The sequence below is a fragment of the Battus philenor genome, unplaced genomic scaffold, assembly GCF_028537555.1.
Source record: "Battus philenor isolate CCGP_79_NKW_IND1 unplaced genomic scaffold, ilBatPhil1.0.hap1 SCAF_11, whole genome shotgun sequence".
NCBI classification, from domain to species: Eukaryota; Metazoa; Arthropoda; class Insecta; order Lepidoptera; family Papilionidae; genus Battus; species Battus philenor.
The window spans coordinates 9,836,021-9,854,670 of NW_027181673.1; the positions used below are offsets into that span (position 1 = coordinate 9,836,021).

At 32.6% G+C, this 18,650-nt stretch overlaps 2 protein-coding genes across 4 annotated transcripts in view; one reads left to right on the forward strand and one right to left on the reverse strand.

Moving 5' to 3' along the window:
• The window catches only part of LOC137929020 (general odorant-binding protein 19d-like), a 119,667-nt gene that overhangs the window by 42,146 nt on the left and 58,871 nt on the right, over nt 1–18,650 (reverse strand). The gene's annotated exons all lie outside the window — the stretch shown is intronic.
• spri (sprint) overlaps nt 1–18,650 on the forward strand; it is a 229,174-nt gene that overhangs the window by 4,238 nt on the left and 206,286 nt on the right. The window contains exon 2 of the mRNA XM_068772003.1: nt 10,482–10,552. Coding sequence (XP_068628104.1) covers nt 10,482–10,552 — 71 coding nt within the window. The remainder of the gene's footprint in view (nt 1–10,481; nt 10,553–18,650) is intronic.

The following is an 18,650-nucleotide window of genomic DNA, read 5'->3' on the forward strand; positions in this document are numbered from 1 at the left end:
AGGGAACTCGGGTACACTTATCGAGAACCACAAATAATCCTTCAAAGAGTTGCATTTGGCTCGTGAGTCGCCCCGCATCTGGTGCATGTATAGTACATTGAAAGTAGTAAACAGAAGGGATGTTTTTTTAAAGTTGAATGCCTTAATATAGTTTTAAAGTACGTTGAATTGAATGTGTTATTTCTCATAGAGAGCTGCATAAGTGATAGGCGGACGTAAACAAAGGGGTTCAGATTAAAGTTTGCGTGTAGTTGCATTGTGGCGGGACGTCGCTCCATTTCCGAGCCAGCCGCAGAGCGGCGCCGTCCGTACCGTCGCTTCATATATACCCATGAGGTTTGCAATTTGATATAAACGTCTATCGTATCAATATGGTTCTTTTGTTTGACTTATTTATATTCTTTAAAGTATCTATATGTGGATAATATATTCATGTTATCTACATATAGATACTTTAAAGTGGCCATTTGTGTATCTCATAAGAATTCCACTACATATCTAGAAATCGGACGATTTGTTAGAAACTATTATCAGATCGAAGTTCGCTTTGATGGCATCATTCATGTTAAAGCTACGACGGCTCCAAATTAACTCTAATTTTAGCCTCCTGTAAACTCAGACAGGTTTTCTTGTGGATACTTTTAAAATATCCTTAATACATTAGTAGAACAATTCATTCTCCAGCGTTGTTATCATTGAAATAATCCTTCAGAAAATTATAGGATTATTGATGTTTAATGACGTTCTCATATTTATTAAAAGGTAAATTTAAGATATTATATTGGATTGTATTGTAAAACCGTACACATTACCAGGAAAGGAAAGAAAGGCAGAGTAGGTCCACCACTATGTGGATCGACGACATAGCTGAGGTCGCTGGATGTAACCAGCGCAGGAGACGGTTATCGTGGCGACGAGTGGGGGAGGCCTATGCCTTACAGCAGGCGTTCATCGGCTGAAAAGAAGAGAAAAGTATAACAAACTTATATTTGTTATTAGTGCTAAAATGTTAGACGACGGATAGGGACGACATTATAAAACAAATTTAAATAAACTCAAGTATTAACTTTTAAATATTCTAACAAACAACAAATTTAAAGGCATTAAGTCATGACTTCTAGTGCCATTCCAAACTGAGTCTTGTCATCTTTTACTTATTACTATAGTTTAACTTAGTATTAATAATTTTATTTTAGGTTTTTGATCAATATCAACTCTTTTCGTACAAATTTTAGACCCGGATCGATTCTTGTTATTCTTTATCTTCTGTTAAATCAATTAGTGTAACTTTACTTTTATAAAGTTAATTATATATAAAAAATACAGGTTCTGTAAAATTCTCCTAAAAATACTAGGTTATAAAATGTATTTTCCGGTCCTACTAGAAAATTAAAAGGAGAAGCTTATGTTTGGCAGTGAACGTAAACATCCTACGGTTGAAATGAAGATAATTGAATTCAATAGATAAACGCCGGCCATCTGTTAAGGACGATATTTTTTTTTATAAAATGATCCAATAATACATAGCAGAGATATACCTTCGAGTATAGTTTATTTGTATTAAAGTGCATCTCATGTTGTGCAATATAGTTCCGATTGTCTAAAAAAATAAATTCTGATTTTGTCACAGTAAGAGAATTAATAAATTTAAATAATTTTCAATTAATAAATTGATTACTGTATTAAACGGATAAAAGCTGGAAACTAATTATCCAGACAGATACGAAGTTTAAAACAAAAGGGTGAAGAAGAAAAGAGTCTCCAAACAATTGTCTCGCAGGGAAATAAAGGCTGCCGTAACAAATCAGAAATACTGGGGGCTTGTTTAATGATTAAAAAATACCTTGTTGGAAACTCCCGAGCGATTGGCAAGCAACTTTCTTCATTTGCAACGGTAACGAACAATGCAACACACGTCATTTATTTGGCAACAAATTTATAGTTTAACACGGCTGCAAGCTTAGTGGCTGCTTTTGAAATAAACCTTTCAAGAAATCTGGTTTTCTATTAATATGAACATACAATATATGCAAGCATATCTAGAAATACATATTTATTTATTTACACATGTACATATACACGGTGACAATCGCCGCCTGCCAGGCGTGGCGATTATGGTATATCCACCATAGATATTTTTGGGAAAGGCCTGTGTGATTGATGACAGGTGAGAAACCTTTAAAGATGTAGTAAATGCTCTGATCATTTGTCTGGAAAAAACTTTAAAGCGTTTACACCTTTCACAATGTCCAATCACACCGTATAAAGAGATCACTGTGAAATTGTTACATTAATTTATTTTATCTTTTAAGAATTCGACAGGCCAACAACATCTGCAGTACAGAGTTTAGAGACAGATAATAACCAATTAATTTATTTCAATAAGTAGTAATTCGAAATTTGGAAACTCTTTTTTCTAACGTTACTATTCGTACGTTATTTATTATTTCTGAAACCATTGATTTTTACATATTGTCTACCATATCTTAATTGACAGCAAATGAGCTATATATTACTCTTTTTAAGTTTAAACATCTCAATCATTTTATATTTATAAAAAAGTACAACATGTAATATGTCTATTTGTTATTTCTAGAGAGCAACTTTGTCCAAAAATAAAAACAATCAACTGACTATGTAAAAACATTGTCAAAATAAGTAGAAAGCTATCAATTGTAAATATTAGCTTGTATATAATCAAAAATCTCGAGAAGAATCCCTAACGAGTGAGTGCATGTTGTTATTTTGTTTTGTAACAGAGGGACATAATTTTAAACTTTCGCCAACTTTTTAACGAGATTCCTCTCGTGTTGATGTTCAGTTTTGGACAATTTTAATTTGACATTGTTTTTAAATTCTTTTTGAATACAATGAGCGCTCTTTAGTACTTATGATATTGTAATTTTTATATTCGTGTTTTAGTTGCAACCAAGATGATAAATAATTTTTACCATTTCCAATATATAACTATGGTAAACATATTACTTCGAACTGGAAGGATCAATTGAGCAAAAATATTACTTAGCTTTCGAAAAACACAATACTATGAAATCATATCCAACTCAGGAGAATAATATTACGCACGCGAACAAAAGATATCATCTCAGGAATGTGAATGTTGCAATATGCGAGAATTACTATAAATTCTCGAATCATAGTCACATTTTATTTAATAGTGATATAACAATATATCGTTAACTATTTATTAAATTGGGTTATGTATGCCTGGATCGATATATATATATATATATAAACTGGGAGGGGCTATTCTAGCCACTATATTGGCCTGCTACGGATAATATAAGGAGATTTCTATTTAAATATTCAATGAACCGAACGAGACGTGTTCGAGTGTCATCACCTATAATTTTTATTAAATAAAAAATATAAGAAGCAAAACTAATTAAATGTTTAAAAAGTTTACTTGACTAACTATTGCTCTATAAAAGAAAATGTGTTAATTAAATAACCAAAATAATCGATTATGTCTTAGATGTATTTTACAGAATTTGAATCTTTTTCTTATTTTTCTGATGACCTGAACGTCTTAGTTGATACAATTTTCAAAGAATATTTAGATGTTGAAAATGTATATTTATAATACTGATGTCTTAATTTTATATTGTTTATCTGTTTGTATTTGCGAAAACTCTTTGTTCAACACAAGATAATTACTTATTTGGAACGTTAAATAAAAATGAAAAACGTATTAAACTGCACGTTTATTGGATCAGAACAACCAACCGGATATTACACACAGCAAACTTAACAAACTTAACTATGTTCGGATACATTGTCTCGAACATAATTCCCTTATCATATTTATGTCCATCTTAAATAAAATTATTAAATATAAACCACGAATAAATTATTCATTTTTTGTATCAATTCGAATAATAACTATTCAGTATAAACATCTACGGGCTTATTAGTTACAAAGTATTACTACAAATGTGTTCCAACACAATGTAATTCGAGAGACAATGGTTAGAAATCCGCGCTCCAATAACGCTAAGTAAAGGGTGTCATTTGTTACGCGACACAAATGACAGGGAGCAAGTAGGCGACAATTTATTTTGTCTCTTTTTATCGACATTTGCTATTTTCATTGTGTCTTTCTGATAACATTCATTCTCTTTTATTGTTTTCGATTTTATTGATGTTGGCTTTGTAACAACCGTGTTAAGTTGTCAATCGTTTAATGTTTCTTCATTTAGTTAACAAACAAATATATAGACAAAATTACAAATATTTACACATTAAAAAAATAAAGAGTACATTAAAAACATAAGTACGTAACTCGCAACGTAGTATATGGGCTATACTCTATACAGAATGAATGATTATAGATGAAAAAGCTTTAGAGGGGTGAATGTATACCTAATTTGCTGTCTATTAATACATGGAACACATGTCCGTAGGTTTTTCTTTTTGGCGCCCGCTATTGGGGACCTTACAACGCCAGTCTTAGATCCGCAGGGACAATGTTTTATAATAATTTTTTACACACTATTTTTTTTCCTATCTTTAATCCTTTATAGTATCTTTTACACGACTGTCTTTTATACGCCACATTTTCTATTATACCTTTCCATGCTTTATATTCCTCTCTTACATTGCCTTCCTTGCTTCGCCTTCATCTCCTGATTACTACTTTTACATTTTTATTTTCCTTATTTACTTTACATTTTTTATTCATTCACTTTTCTTAATTAAACTATTACATATACCAATTTTTGATTAAAATTTTTATTTTACTTAATTCTTTATCACATCATCTCAAAATTTGTTTCTTTTCCTAGTCGTGTTACGACTAGAATTTGTGACTCTTTGTTGTTCGTAGGTCTATAACTTGATTAGATAGTATATGTCATTTTAATTATATATCGATAATATTATTACAAATTGTCTTAAATAGACATAATCGGTCAATTATCTTTCAAAAAATGATTTATGTGTATATATTCCGGTGTATAAGAAAGGACACTTTACCGTAGTTATAACGAAAGGCCATTATTCATAAACCGTGCGGCGGGGCGTCGAGCGGGCACTGGGGACGTGTACTTTAATGCCGAAATTTGCATTTTACAGTACACTCGCAACTTCAACAGAAACTGTCTCTTAATAGATCTATAGCGTGTTTTTTATGAGGTTGACTGTTTAAAACACATTTTGTTATTACTAATACGATAGTATGAATATATCTTAAAATACCTCGACTTTTATTTATTGATTAAATTTTGGAGGAATTTCTGTATAATAGATCGCACAGTCAAATACTATTAAATTGACTGTAGTATTCAAATTTACTTGTCAATGTTTATGACTTAAAGATAATTTTATAATATAAATTCAAACCACAATATTGATGCGTATGGCGGGAATTTTATTATTGTCATAGGCTTGAAATTAATAAAACTTATTTTTTTAGAGTACTTAAGATAAATTCTAATAATTTAAGTATAAACTACAATGAACATCTATAATTCTCGTCGTTTCAACTTATGGCCACCTATCGCAAAGCATGCGCCTTCTTAAGATATCTATGGGCGGATATACCACAGTCGCCATGCTTGGCAGGCGGGTTGGTGGTCGCAGTATGGTAGTATGGTACGCAGATGAAGCTGCTGCCCAACCTCAGGAAATTGTTTGTGAGCAGTTGTAACCTTATGTAATTGATGCATAAAATGTAAATTATAGAAATTTGTATTCCAGGAATCGAATCCGCGACCAACGATCGTCCTCTCAGTCTTCTACCGCTGGGCTACTACTGTTAAGCCAATAATTCTATCCAGTTGTATTTTTTTTCTAACATTATCATGTAAATGTTACCTTTTCGTAAGTAAATGCTCTGAAATTTTACCTGTGCTTACTCCTAGATGAAATATCATCTCATAATATTAAACGTCGAAGAAAGAAAGAAATAATAAGTTGAGCGACAACCTTCCCCGGAGCGACATCAAGCGATACTTCCAAACAATTAGACGGGGCTCGTTAGCTTTGTAAGGACAGCAGATATTTTTTCGGCCATTGTGCGTTTAACGAGGTTATAAAAACGCTCGATAAAGCAGCCTCGATGGAAAAGTGTTAAGACATGAATATCTTATTATTCTTTATTTTTCCGTTAGCTCTATTTCTTCCCTATTATGATTTTTTAATTCAACTTATATTTATTACAAACGCCATTCTATACTTATTTCATTATATTGTAAAAGCATGTAAGTGATTGCTAAGACAATAATTGAAATGTGGTATCTCATTGACAAGCATATAGTTGATCAAACAGGCCTGCAGTGGACTGAACTCGGAATATATTTTCGAGATCTAATTAGGTATTAGGAGACCCGTTGGAGAACGAAAGTAAAGTAAACATTTACCAGCGGGTTGACAACTTGAGATGACAGTTGTCAAGATGCAGAAGAACGCTTCTTAAAGATTTAGAGTTAAAGCCATAGACCACTAAGCGTAGGAAATCCACTCATATGGTGGACAGACGATCTTGTAAAGGTTAGCGGAAGACGCTGGATGCAGCTTCCAACCGATCATATTAAATATCTATGATGAGGTTTACGTCAGTAGTGAATATTCTACGACTTAATAGTTGATGACGAGAGGTTTAACGAACGTTGACAAATGCTATTTTGTCGTCGGCATTTACAACTCCTCCAGGATTGAGGTGGCAGAGTATGAAAGGATCCCTTGTATGAGGCACCTTGTGTGAACTGAGGCAGTTCTGATAGATATTTCACCGGATTAAAGACGATTGTTACTACTTTTACTTAAGTGTATTTGTTTTTGTTGCCGACTATTCTTTATTTTTGGTGGTGTTATGTCACAAATTGTTTAAAAATATTTTCATTCCGAGCCCTGAAAAGTAATAATATATAAGTAATAATGTATAAGTAATAATAATTCATTTGCGAACAGCGTTTCGAAAATCTATGTAAATTTGTAAGGATTCCACTAGGCTGCATAAGCAGTTGTGTTGTCAGTTTCGTTGCTTAGATACGTGTTTGTATTTCAGGTCGTTGACCCTTTAACAGAGAGTGACATTTACTTAGTTTTATTACGGTCATTTGTGTAATTTTTTAACAATTAAAAATTTAGGAAAAATTTAGATGTGTTATTAATATTATTCATTACAATAGTTACACATTATTATTCTCTATGTAGAATGAATTATATTTTTATTATTAGTTTCATGTTGTCGATGTATTAACTTTTTTGTTATATTAATGGTATCATAATATAAAATATATGAATCCGTTGTTTAAATATTCATAATGTAATTACCATAAGTGCTGACAGCTTTAGCTTACGTACCATCAGATGCGAGCTAAAGTATCTGCACAAGTAGCACACAAAAACTCTTCAGCATAAACTTCGCCTGCACTTTCAAAGTGTGCACGTCATTAAGAGTTTAGAGGTCTATTTAAAAAATCTAATTTATGTAAAAAATATATGGAAATTATTCTAACGAGTAACGATTATTTACGTACGAGATCAAAACAGATTCAGGGGTTTCAACTGACTAATATTCAATTCAATTGTAAATCTATGGGGAATTTTTACATCTGGCAGCGGACGTCTGACGAATGAAGTGATGATGATTAACTGATAAATACAAAGCATTTAAATATTATTTCTAAGATTTATTCATAAATTTAGTAAAAAAATTGTCAGGTCGCGTTTTACTCGTAATAGGTCGTAGTGCATTGCATATTCAGACGCATTACAAATGCACATACATAACATATGCACATGACTTTCATGTATTGAGCGATAACGGGAGGGTGTCCGTCGTAGCGCTCAGGATTTATTATCGTCGATTTATTGTCTAAACTAACTAATAAATATAATCATTAATTTTGGTTATAGAAGAATATATTTATAAAATTGCAGTATTAAAATAATTTTTAGTTAATAATGATAAAAATAAGAATTTAGTTGTATGTTTTGTATTTTATCATAATCATTATCATGTCTGCTGATAAACGAACGATAGGCTTCTCCCAAATGATCACATTAATGCACTACTCGCATCCAGTAATTTCTCCCGGTCTGGTCTATATCGTCAGTCCATCTAGTGGGGCGCCTACCCTTGCTATGTCTACTGGCCCTTGATTGCCACTCGAGACACTTTTGGTTTTTTGGCCAAGGACGCGTCCCTGAAGTGAAAAAGAAGCCAGACTACGAGGAACGCCCCATCTCATTCGTCAAGCGACAGTTTAGGCTGGAAACGCTTGACGAATGGAGTATGAGGTATATGGAAGGTTCGACGGCATCGACAACGCGGAAATTCTTCCCGGAAAAATTCGAAATTCTTCCCCTCGTGCTTCTATGAACTGGGCGTGGACAAGACCGTGGTCCACCTTGTAGCCCACTGTCCCGCTTTCGGAGGACTTCGGTACGATTTCGAAAACAGGTTGTGTAAAAAAATAAGTGAGGACACCATTGCTTCATTAATACAAGAAAAACCCGACAGGCCAGTTTTCCTTGATTATTGCAAAAAAAAATCAAAACATGTAATAAATGTAAACAAAACTAATACAGATAGTAGCTAAAAACAATTAGAATTAATTGTAAAGTAAATAAAACAAAAACAGTAATCTGTGATTAAACGTAAAGTAACCAAATTATAAAATGGAAAATAAAAGATAAGATAAAGTAAAAATAATGTGATAACCAAAAGCTGTGATAGTAAGGAACGATGCGAAGTAAGTGAGGCGATGAATGAACGGTAGAAAGTAATAAAAAGAAAGATAGAGATTTTAGAATGTAAGTAGAAGGAAGATAGATCGTGGGAAGTATGAGAGAAGAGCATGGGAATGAAAAAGAAAAGAAAGTAAATCATTAAAAGATAAAAACGAAAGGCCCCCAATAGCGGAAAAATTTTTTTGGTTTGAACGGCCGTCGATTGCTCAAGCGATGTGCCACTTCAGACGAGCAGTCCTTCGAGTTACGTCGGTGACCTTGGTTCTTCTCCGAATCTTCTCATTTCTGATTTGATCTAGCAGCATTTATTAATATAATATTTTTAATTGTTTTTTTTTTTTTTTAATTTTATACACGTTGTTTTCAGTGACATATTTGGATTAATGTCAATAAAGTATGTAAGATTTTCCCTGGTTTTGTGAAATATTAGAGAGTTATAGTTAACAAGAGAAACGGTTGTATAACAAGCCACAAATAGTGTAACAAACTAGAAAGCTTACTTATTAAATTTAGCGACCATCCCACATACACGGAGCGAGCTGGCGGTTCGCCACCGAATCTAGAAAAGCAAACGAAACGAAATTGAATTCTTAAATTAGGCAAACAATTTGCAATAGGTTGCCTGGTGTCGCATGATGTATTGAACGAGAGACGTCGTGCTAAATAAGAGCAAAACCGCCCCAGTTAGCACCGCCATAACGCGTAGGGCGTTCCACGGCGGGGCTAAGCCGTGAGATTTTTATTTGAGGAACTTTTTGCGACGCCACCCCGTCTGCAAACTAAGCAAATAACTAACAGCTAGTACACATCACTGCTAAAGGATGCAGAACTTGAAAAATATCGTACCTGTTATAAGTAGTATTAAAGTGTTTTTTTTTTTTAAAAAAGAAGCTTGGCGAAAAAAAAAATCACTGATTTATAAGTAATTTAATATTCCTTTCACGAACCCTAACTTTCTTAGAAAGTATAGCATTATCAATTATAAATCGATGAGCACGGTTTTCTATCGAGACAAGAGTAGTACCACCGATGATCGACCTTTTGGAGGAGACCTATGCCTTACTAAGGGCGTTTAACGGCTGACTTTCCGAAGTTATAATAATCAGAAATATTTATCAATAATCGTAAATTTTAAAAGACCAATAATAGCGTTTTGCAACTACTTTTATGGTGCAAATTGCTAAGGAATGGAACAAACTACCGTCGTTCCTATTTCCAGGAATTTATAACATGAGAGTCTATAAGTTAAGAATTAATAGGTACCTCCTAGGTAAGCAATCGTCATCGCTTACATCAGGCCAGACAGAGGTCAAACTTGCATGTCAACAATAAAAAACTTAGAAAACTAGCAATCTGTGTTTGATAAGCGTAATGTCATTTTTATAATGAAAAAATGTGAAATACATTTATTTTGATATTTGCAACTTATTTAAATAAAGGGTTATTTGCATAAAAATTCAGTTCGATCGTTATCGTTCGATTAAAATCGAATTCGCTGTTCTTAATGTACGTATGTCCTGTTTCAAATAGCTAAACCAATGGCTGTGGTGAACAAGGTTTAACTCATTTCCCGAACAACGTTCCCAATATGTGCTCCGGGGTGAATAGAAAATTGAACATCCATTGGCGATCTGCATAGGTGTGATATGGAACTATAGTTAACATTAACATAGTTATTTTGTCAATTGTTCAACAATGTTCAAAAGATTATTATTAACTTCATGTAGATAAATCACGCAGGCATTGAATGACTTTTTTGTTTACAGTTGCTGAATACTCTTTCATCGGATCTCGAGGAAATGCTGAATGAGATATACGAGAGCAAAAATTTATCCAGGTATGATACTAATATAAATATATGCAATTTCAGTAAATATTGGCGTATTTAAAATTTGTTAAATCATCGACCACGAGTAAGTTCTTCGAGTAAGTGAAACGAAATAAACGATCTTAAATCAAAAGTCAACTTTATTTTAAAACTTCTCAAAACAATTCGAATTATATGTTCCAGGTATAACATTTTAATTAAATCCTGAATAAATTATGACGCGGTTATACACTCATGTAAGCTTCCTAAATTACATTAAAGGCGCAATGGTGCGTTTCAGCGGCAACCGAGAAATCGAATTACACGCAACCTCAGATTCGACTCTTGACTCGAAAGCGTAACTCGGCGTACTTTAGAAAATTAATTCAATGATTTCTATTGCATTACGCATAAAGTTATAAACAATTTAAAAAAAAAATGGGTTTTGATACCTTTGTTGAATAGAGGTTTCTCTTACCAAATTGAGACCTACGAAATTATCATAATGTAGTAATGTATTTAAATTTTCCACATTATGGTTGCCTGTAACAAATTGCCTTGAGTAATAAAATCGCCCATAGTGTTTAGTTATTAGGCGTTTATGTATTTCTTTTCTGATGTGTAAAGTAAATAGCGTGGTATGTGTACAGAAAAGAAACTGTCAAACGTCATAGCCCCGGAAATTAGGTTTTATTCTGTATTATTTTTTTTTAAATCCATTTTAGAATTTTTTCTATCCATTATATTCAGACCCCCGGGTCTTTTCATATTGAAAATAACACAGAAAGAGTACTCAAAACATTTTGATGTACAAACAACTCAAAAAAAAAAAAAACAAAACTCTTTACCCCTGCCAGACACAGGGATTATTCAGAGTACCACATGGTTACCGAAATTCAATTATTGCCTATCCTTTCAATTTGTACATTCGGACCACTTCAAAGCTGTCGATATATTGTATATAGAAAAGGAGTGTTAGCATTAAGATGGATTAAATTTTTGTTTAATTTTTTCGGTATTAGCGAAAGTACAATTTGATAAATTATTCAGATGCATTCTTTTTTCAAAGTATACAGTTGTACAAGTCTACATTGTACTGTTTTTTCCTTAGTGCGACAAAGTGGTTGTTATAATTTTAAATTGTTGTGTCTCTGTGTAATTATTGATTATTATCAAACTTTAACATGTCAATGCACAGTTGGAAGTATATACTTTGACTAACATTTAATAATAAGTGTAGGGAATAAAGTTAATAATAGAACTTTCATACGCGAATATGCAAGTCGGTAATAATATTTGAATGACAGTAACGAAAAACTTTCGAAGTAACATGCATTTATTAGTCTGGCCGACTTATGTCTTATGATGTTTTATACTATGATAAATAAACCACACACATTTGGTTTAAACCGTTTTAACGACATCATATCCATCACCTGTATCTCACAATACAATACCCCTTGTTTTCGGTGATTGGATTCGTAAAAAAACTGATTTAATAGCGGATAGCGAGTCAATCTGAAGAGCCACCGTGTACCGCAAGCTGTAAATCACGTCTAGACGTTTATCGGTGATGACGGGCGAAAAAATTATTACAACAGTGTATATTTCGCAATGGATGATTTTGTAAAGTCGAAATAGTAAAATTGCATTGGTTTGTTAGATACTGCGAGATTGAAAACCAATCTTTGCGTGAATATATGGTACGTAGTGATGAAATTTAATAACTAGCTTTTAATATTCAAATTTAAAATATTTTTATTTAAGTAGGTATTTAAATGCACTTTCGAATTGTAAATAATTATATCATTATAAGTAGAAGGCTGTTACCGGCTCGGTAACTGAGAAAAGTCGGCCAGAAACTCAATAGCTGCTAATTCTAAATAAATGTTACAATGTTTGATGTATTAATTATTACATACACCATGAGAACGAGCCAAAAGACCAATGCCGTATATTTCGAATGAATATATTAGCGTAGATTTGGTTGGTTGATAACCTCTTCTTACAATTCGTTGAAATGAACGTATATTCATTTCTTCAATTAAATAACGAAAAAAATCAGTAAATCAAGGTTCTTATAGAATTCACAAATATATGTATGAGACAATGTCACAGCTGCAAAAACATATTTCAGTGGTAATATTGTCGTGAAAAATTACACACGCCCGAGCGTCTCCGTCTCCGTCTATAGCATGAAGCACACTATCGAGTGCGGCATTCCGTATAAAATCTACGGAAATCGTCCCAACACGCTATCACATTATGCAACCGGTGTTAGATTATCATAAACGTATAATATACATCACTTGTAAAGGCGAACCGGATCGCGGTAAGTCGCCTCCCTTGCTTTTTATGCTCGCACACATTTTATGGCTGACGTTTATTTAAATTCCGCCACGAGTCCTCCGCCAAGTAGTTATTACCGACGAGAGAACGTAATCTAAAGCACATTTATGTTTATTCGGGCCCGTATCCGGCTTACGCGTAATAAGAGTTCATTTCCTATGTTCATTACTCACACAACCGCCTATGCAAACAGAGAACAACCGTAGCCTTCAAAAACAACACAACGCTCCCGAATCGGAGGTCTAAAGTTGGGAACAAAGCATTATGAATAATGAAACAACCCTCGCTACAAAGCGTCACTACGTTTGGTAAGTATTCGTAAACGCGGCACGTCAAAAATTGCGGTGGTCTCAGTGGTAGGGTGCCGCACGTAAAAAACGGGAGCTCAAAGTGTTTTTTACGACTTTAATACGAGTTTATTAAAATATTTAAAGCGAAACTTTAGCGAGAATTTCCCAAAAGACACCCGGAACGGTCCCCGGGCCCACGGGTGTGGATGTTTCAGCAACTCGAGTGAGAATGATAAATTAAAACGTGGCGAATGAGCGATGTCAGCGCCAGTTGATTTAACGAAGCGTTCTCTGATATTTAAATTCAAAAGTTTTTTGTAAATTGCGTTTTGGATTATACGGTAATTTTCGGTTTAAATTTCCAAAAAAATGTTGTATAAAAATATAAATGCGATTAACAATAAATTATATTTTTCTTAAAAATAATATTATTCTCACAAAAATATATTTTTCTTGTTTATCGCGTCCGATGTGTTTAAACTTACATGGTTTTGTTTAAATCAGTATTTTACGCCACATTATCTAGAATAGGTAATAACCTAAATTATTTTACAGCATTAACATTTTATTTAATTATTAGTTCTAATGACAAAAGGGTGCGGGAACAATAAGATTGAATTGGAATTGGCGTGAAACTGCCTAGGAAGCTTAATGGCCTATTAGATACAGGCCCTTTTGTCTGGTTTTAGAGAGCTCTTCTGCACCTGCCAAGACTTAGAAATGTAAAACTTCTTTGAATACATAAAACGTTTTTCTTCGACTAAGATTAAAATGTTATCCAGTCCGCTAAGTCACGACTCTATAATATTTTTAATTATGGGAGTATATTTTTGAATTAAATTTTACGCAATCAAGAGCAAACGAGTTAGGGGAAATCCTTAAGTGATCAATTTACACAACACTGCACGTCCGCTGATTCAGCTTTGACTCATGAATTTCCGGCAAATTGCACAAAATTTTGTAGACAGCTTACAAAGTTAATTATTATTTAATTTATAGTAATCTATTCAATTTTAAAATATCATTAATTTTTTTGGTGAGTATTTAATACACTGGCAAAAGTCATAGCCTTGGAGATCAGTGCCAAGTTCTCTGATGTATGATTACTTATTATACGGAAGGTAGTTTTTGATCATTTTTTAAACAGTCTAATATTACATTCATTTTTTTTAAATTATTAATTTATTCCACTTACAAGTTGCATCCAATATACAGGATGATTGATTACAGGTTATAATAATAGAATCAAATTGTGACAAAAAATTAAATAAAACGTGTATTAACAGCAGCCCTTGTAAATTTTTATTATACGTACTTACTTTATATAAAATAAACGTACATTTACAGACATTTAAATATAAGAATAGGAAACAAAGAAAATTTCGAAACCACTTACTCGTAAGAATATTCTATTCATTTTCATAAAGACTTCAAGCTTCAAAAACTTCATTTCGCTATGAAAGCATTACTATCCGACCTCATTGTATATAACAGAAGCAATTTTTCTTCTCATATTGAAACCAGACCTACAATCTCGAGTTCGTCCTTTGTGCTTCTAGAGATTGTAGCGCAGGCCTTTTGTGGTTTTGCTTCGTCTAGATACCTAGGTACGGTGTTCTTTTAGTTACGAGTTCTTAAAAAGTCCCATTTCTACCCTTCTGTGAGCATTGTTTGTAGTGATGTAATATTATCGATGATTTCAAAAATTAAAATTAGACATTTAAATTCCTTCGAGTAAGTATACATTTATATGTAATCCTAAATGATATTTAACTAAAATTTTCGATTAAAAGCGCTTGAATTCATAATTGATTTTGGTATTTTTAAATACGGTTATTTGTCGTACACGATTAGCAGAGTTACATAATTAAAAATGGTGATTAAAAATAAAATAGTTTTGAATATTTTTATTTCTTCGTTATCGATGTTCGAACGTTACATTCCTGTTTGGAATAGTACTTTTGAGTGACTGCGAGCGAACTCCACAAACAATGCCCGTCGAGTCAATCTCATCGTGAATGATCTATAGGTATACAGAGATATTGTAAGGCTTTTACTGTCAATGTTTATATGGAGCGGGAATCGATGACCACCTTGCCTTTAAGCATCAGACACGCTATTGTATTTCATTCTGGTGCCCATTTTGTTGGTGGAATATAAAAGTATTTTGTTTGGATTAGTTCCTTTTTTAATAAACTGAATTTTATTGGTTTTTTCGCTGTCATTTACTTTAGTACAATTGTTGAATATAAATTTTAGCTCGTATTCAAATTTTCGTATAGTTTGTGGAGTATTTAACGTTTGACAAAATTTATTGTACGATGCAGATATTGTAACTCAAGTAAAAAAAGAAATTGACTATTGTTTCTGAATACGCGTATGAAAGTCTACTGTATACTTTATGGCCAATGTGTACGCTTTTATAATAGAATACAAATAATGTTCACAAGGTTCCTTTTACGAAATTTTAAAAAAAAATGATGGAATGATATGTTTGCTCTAAATTTGTTTACATTTACAAATTTCGTATAAATAACACATTAGATACATTTTAAAATTTGTTTATTTACCCGAGAGGTTAAACTTTGCTATTTTTTTTAAAGTATTTCATCTAAAACATATACCATTTACATTTTGGCACTCTTCTAAGCGAATGCGGTAATTTTTTAAGAATTTTTGAGATTTAATTGATAATGGCTTGGCTAACCCTGTACGTGCTTATGGAATGTATTCATAGTAATAATAACCGAGCTTTCAACGTAATGAGTATAACAAAAAGTTCATTTCGGTTTATTGTCTATTTGGTTTGTGCATTTTAAAAGCGAGTTTTCCATTTGCTTTTGCTTTTACAACGTTTTTCACGGGCGATAAATATGTGATGGACTCAACGCGGTACGGAAGTAAATCTTTATTCTGTAAAATATTTCTCTGTTTCATGTGTGCTTTTATTTAAAATTTATTTGCGGAGTATTAAAAATTGTGATTTACCGCTTCAAAGTTTTCTAAGGCTCATATAGTGGTTATTATTTCTTCTTATTTAAAAATGTAACATAGCTAAGATAATCAAATAGTATACGTAAGTATTTTTGAACGAAAACGGGATTAGTCTCATTATATTTCAGCCCTAGGACTAGGACATATCTCAGTCGACATCCTCTGTAGATTTCTAATAGGGACTAGAAATCGCCCACATACACCGATTTCTGGTTACTTACATAAACTCGTCTGTTAACCTCGTGGGTGTACGTACTTAGTTGTGCTGGTAGATCCGTGATCTTCACACAGAATGTTGAGGCAAAACATTTATCTGTTCTACGTGCTATTGGTCGTTAGATATATAAGTACATAATTACAGAAGATAACATAATGTGTACATAATGAAAATGAATAATATTTCTCTATATTTAATATTTAATAAATCAAGATATGGCGGCCATTTGTATATGCTTATTTAGAACAAATTACATTAGGGTGAGAATTGTTAATAAGTTGGCGTTTAACTTAATAGCGGCGGAGGTAGTCTTATGCACAAGGAATAATACTTATGTATAGGTGTAAATACTAATATAATGTAGGTCTTATTAACAGTTAGCACATATATCAGAAAGTCCTAGGAAGCTCTGGACCCTAAAATTCAATATGTATGATGTCTAATAATACGCGCCGGCGCTGGTTCTGCTAGAAGTCAGTGTTCCAAACGATGGGAACATATAAACATTAATAACATGCTAAAATCAAAAGACTTTATTACATAACACGTTGGGTAAGAAAAAAGCAATAATCTTCACGACAGTAACAGAGACCGATGATTTCCAATAGATAGAAAATGTAATCAATAAGTGTACAGTATTGCGTGTTTGCTACATGAAGCTATCAAGAAAACATTAACATGAGAAGCGCGATACATCACTCTTTTTTCTACACAAGGGGAGAGCAGTAGGTAATAATTATTTCCAAATTAACCGGAGGCAGGGCAACCGCCGGCTGCGCTAAATTAAATCGAACGTCAGCCTTCAGATGGACAACCGGACCGTTAGCCCCGCGTAATGGCGTCATCAAAATCAACGGCAAAAATGTGTTGCAAATGGCGCCCGCGAAGAATCGTTAGCAAGAGTAAAAGCGCAAAATTGCCGGCCGATTATTACCCCTTGATATTTTATCATTAGATCATTTGGGGAATGTGTTATGTACTCAAACTGTGACGCAGTTGAAACTTTAGAGTGTACGTTCCGTGCTAATTGCAAAGGTAAAAGTCTTCTTAGAACAAAATTATGAAGCCAATGTATCTTTAATTTGAAAATACTTAACAAAATATACATTATCGGATATAGTTTTAGCTATGTTTTCTATAATCAAGAAAACTTTTTAACACATTTCATTTTATATAAGTGTGTTTTTAATTCCTTCCTAAGTTAGTGTTTAACATAGTTCGAATATACTATATGTATATTGTAGACATTGTTGAATTTTTGTTTCTAATTTAATGGGTTTTTAAATGGGTAATTTTAGGGTATATCAGAATCAGTACAAGTCACACCTGTGAAAGGCAACAAAATATCCAGTTCGTCAATGCATTCAGATTTTTAGCCGTTTTTGTGCCTAACCAATATGTTTTTGCAAGCCACCAGTAGTTGTATATTAACTAATTGAAAAAACAAATTAAAAATAAAATAAATGTTTATTAATTTTGCATATGTATCAAAAGGAATATTTATAAAGCATTTTCATTGTGAATATTACTGTAAAACCATATTGTATACAGTAAAAGTATTATAAGTTAAAATCCTGGAACCATTATATGAGAAAATTTATCAATACAAAAACAAATTGTATTTAGAAGGATATCATATCAATTTATCAAAATTTATTAATTAATATACGTAACCTAAATTTCTACTGCCTTATTGATAATCTAAGAAATAAAACATTTTATTCCGTAATTTATGAAGAGTTGACATTTACAAATAATTATAATTCAAAAATAAATCATTAAAAAAGTTAAATAACATTCGTAGATATTTACCCAATATATTGTTTTTTTTGTTTCTTGGACGTTGGCTTACCAAATGCATCGTGTGTCGAAGTAACGCAACTAGGTATATATAAAACGATCAATTTCCATTCGTTGTACCGCTCTGGGCAGTGAGGTCGGCAACACGGCTCACGCATCACTCCTAAATGCGATTAACGACCTCCGCAGGGTTCCCATCTGTCCTCCTCACAGTTTTTATAACAGCATTAATGACGGCTTCCTTCTCATTTCGCTATTACGGCCTTGTTCGTTATAATTAAATTACTCGTGGCTGCTTTTTAACATATAATTTGTTACGTTGTTAGATTGATAATACTTTAAAATTAATATATGCAAAATGTTCTTTATATGTGCATAAAGTTAGCTAGATAAAACCAAAGAATTATATATATATATACTCTTCACGAACAAAGAAACATACTAATAAGAATATTTATGTATAAAAGACCTTAATTTG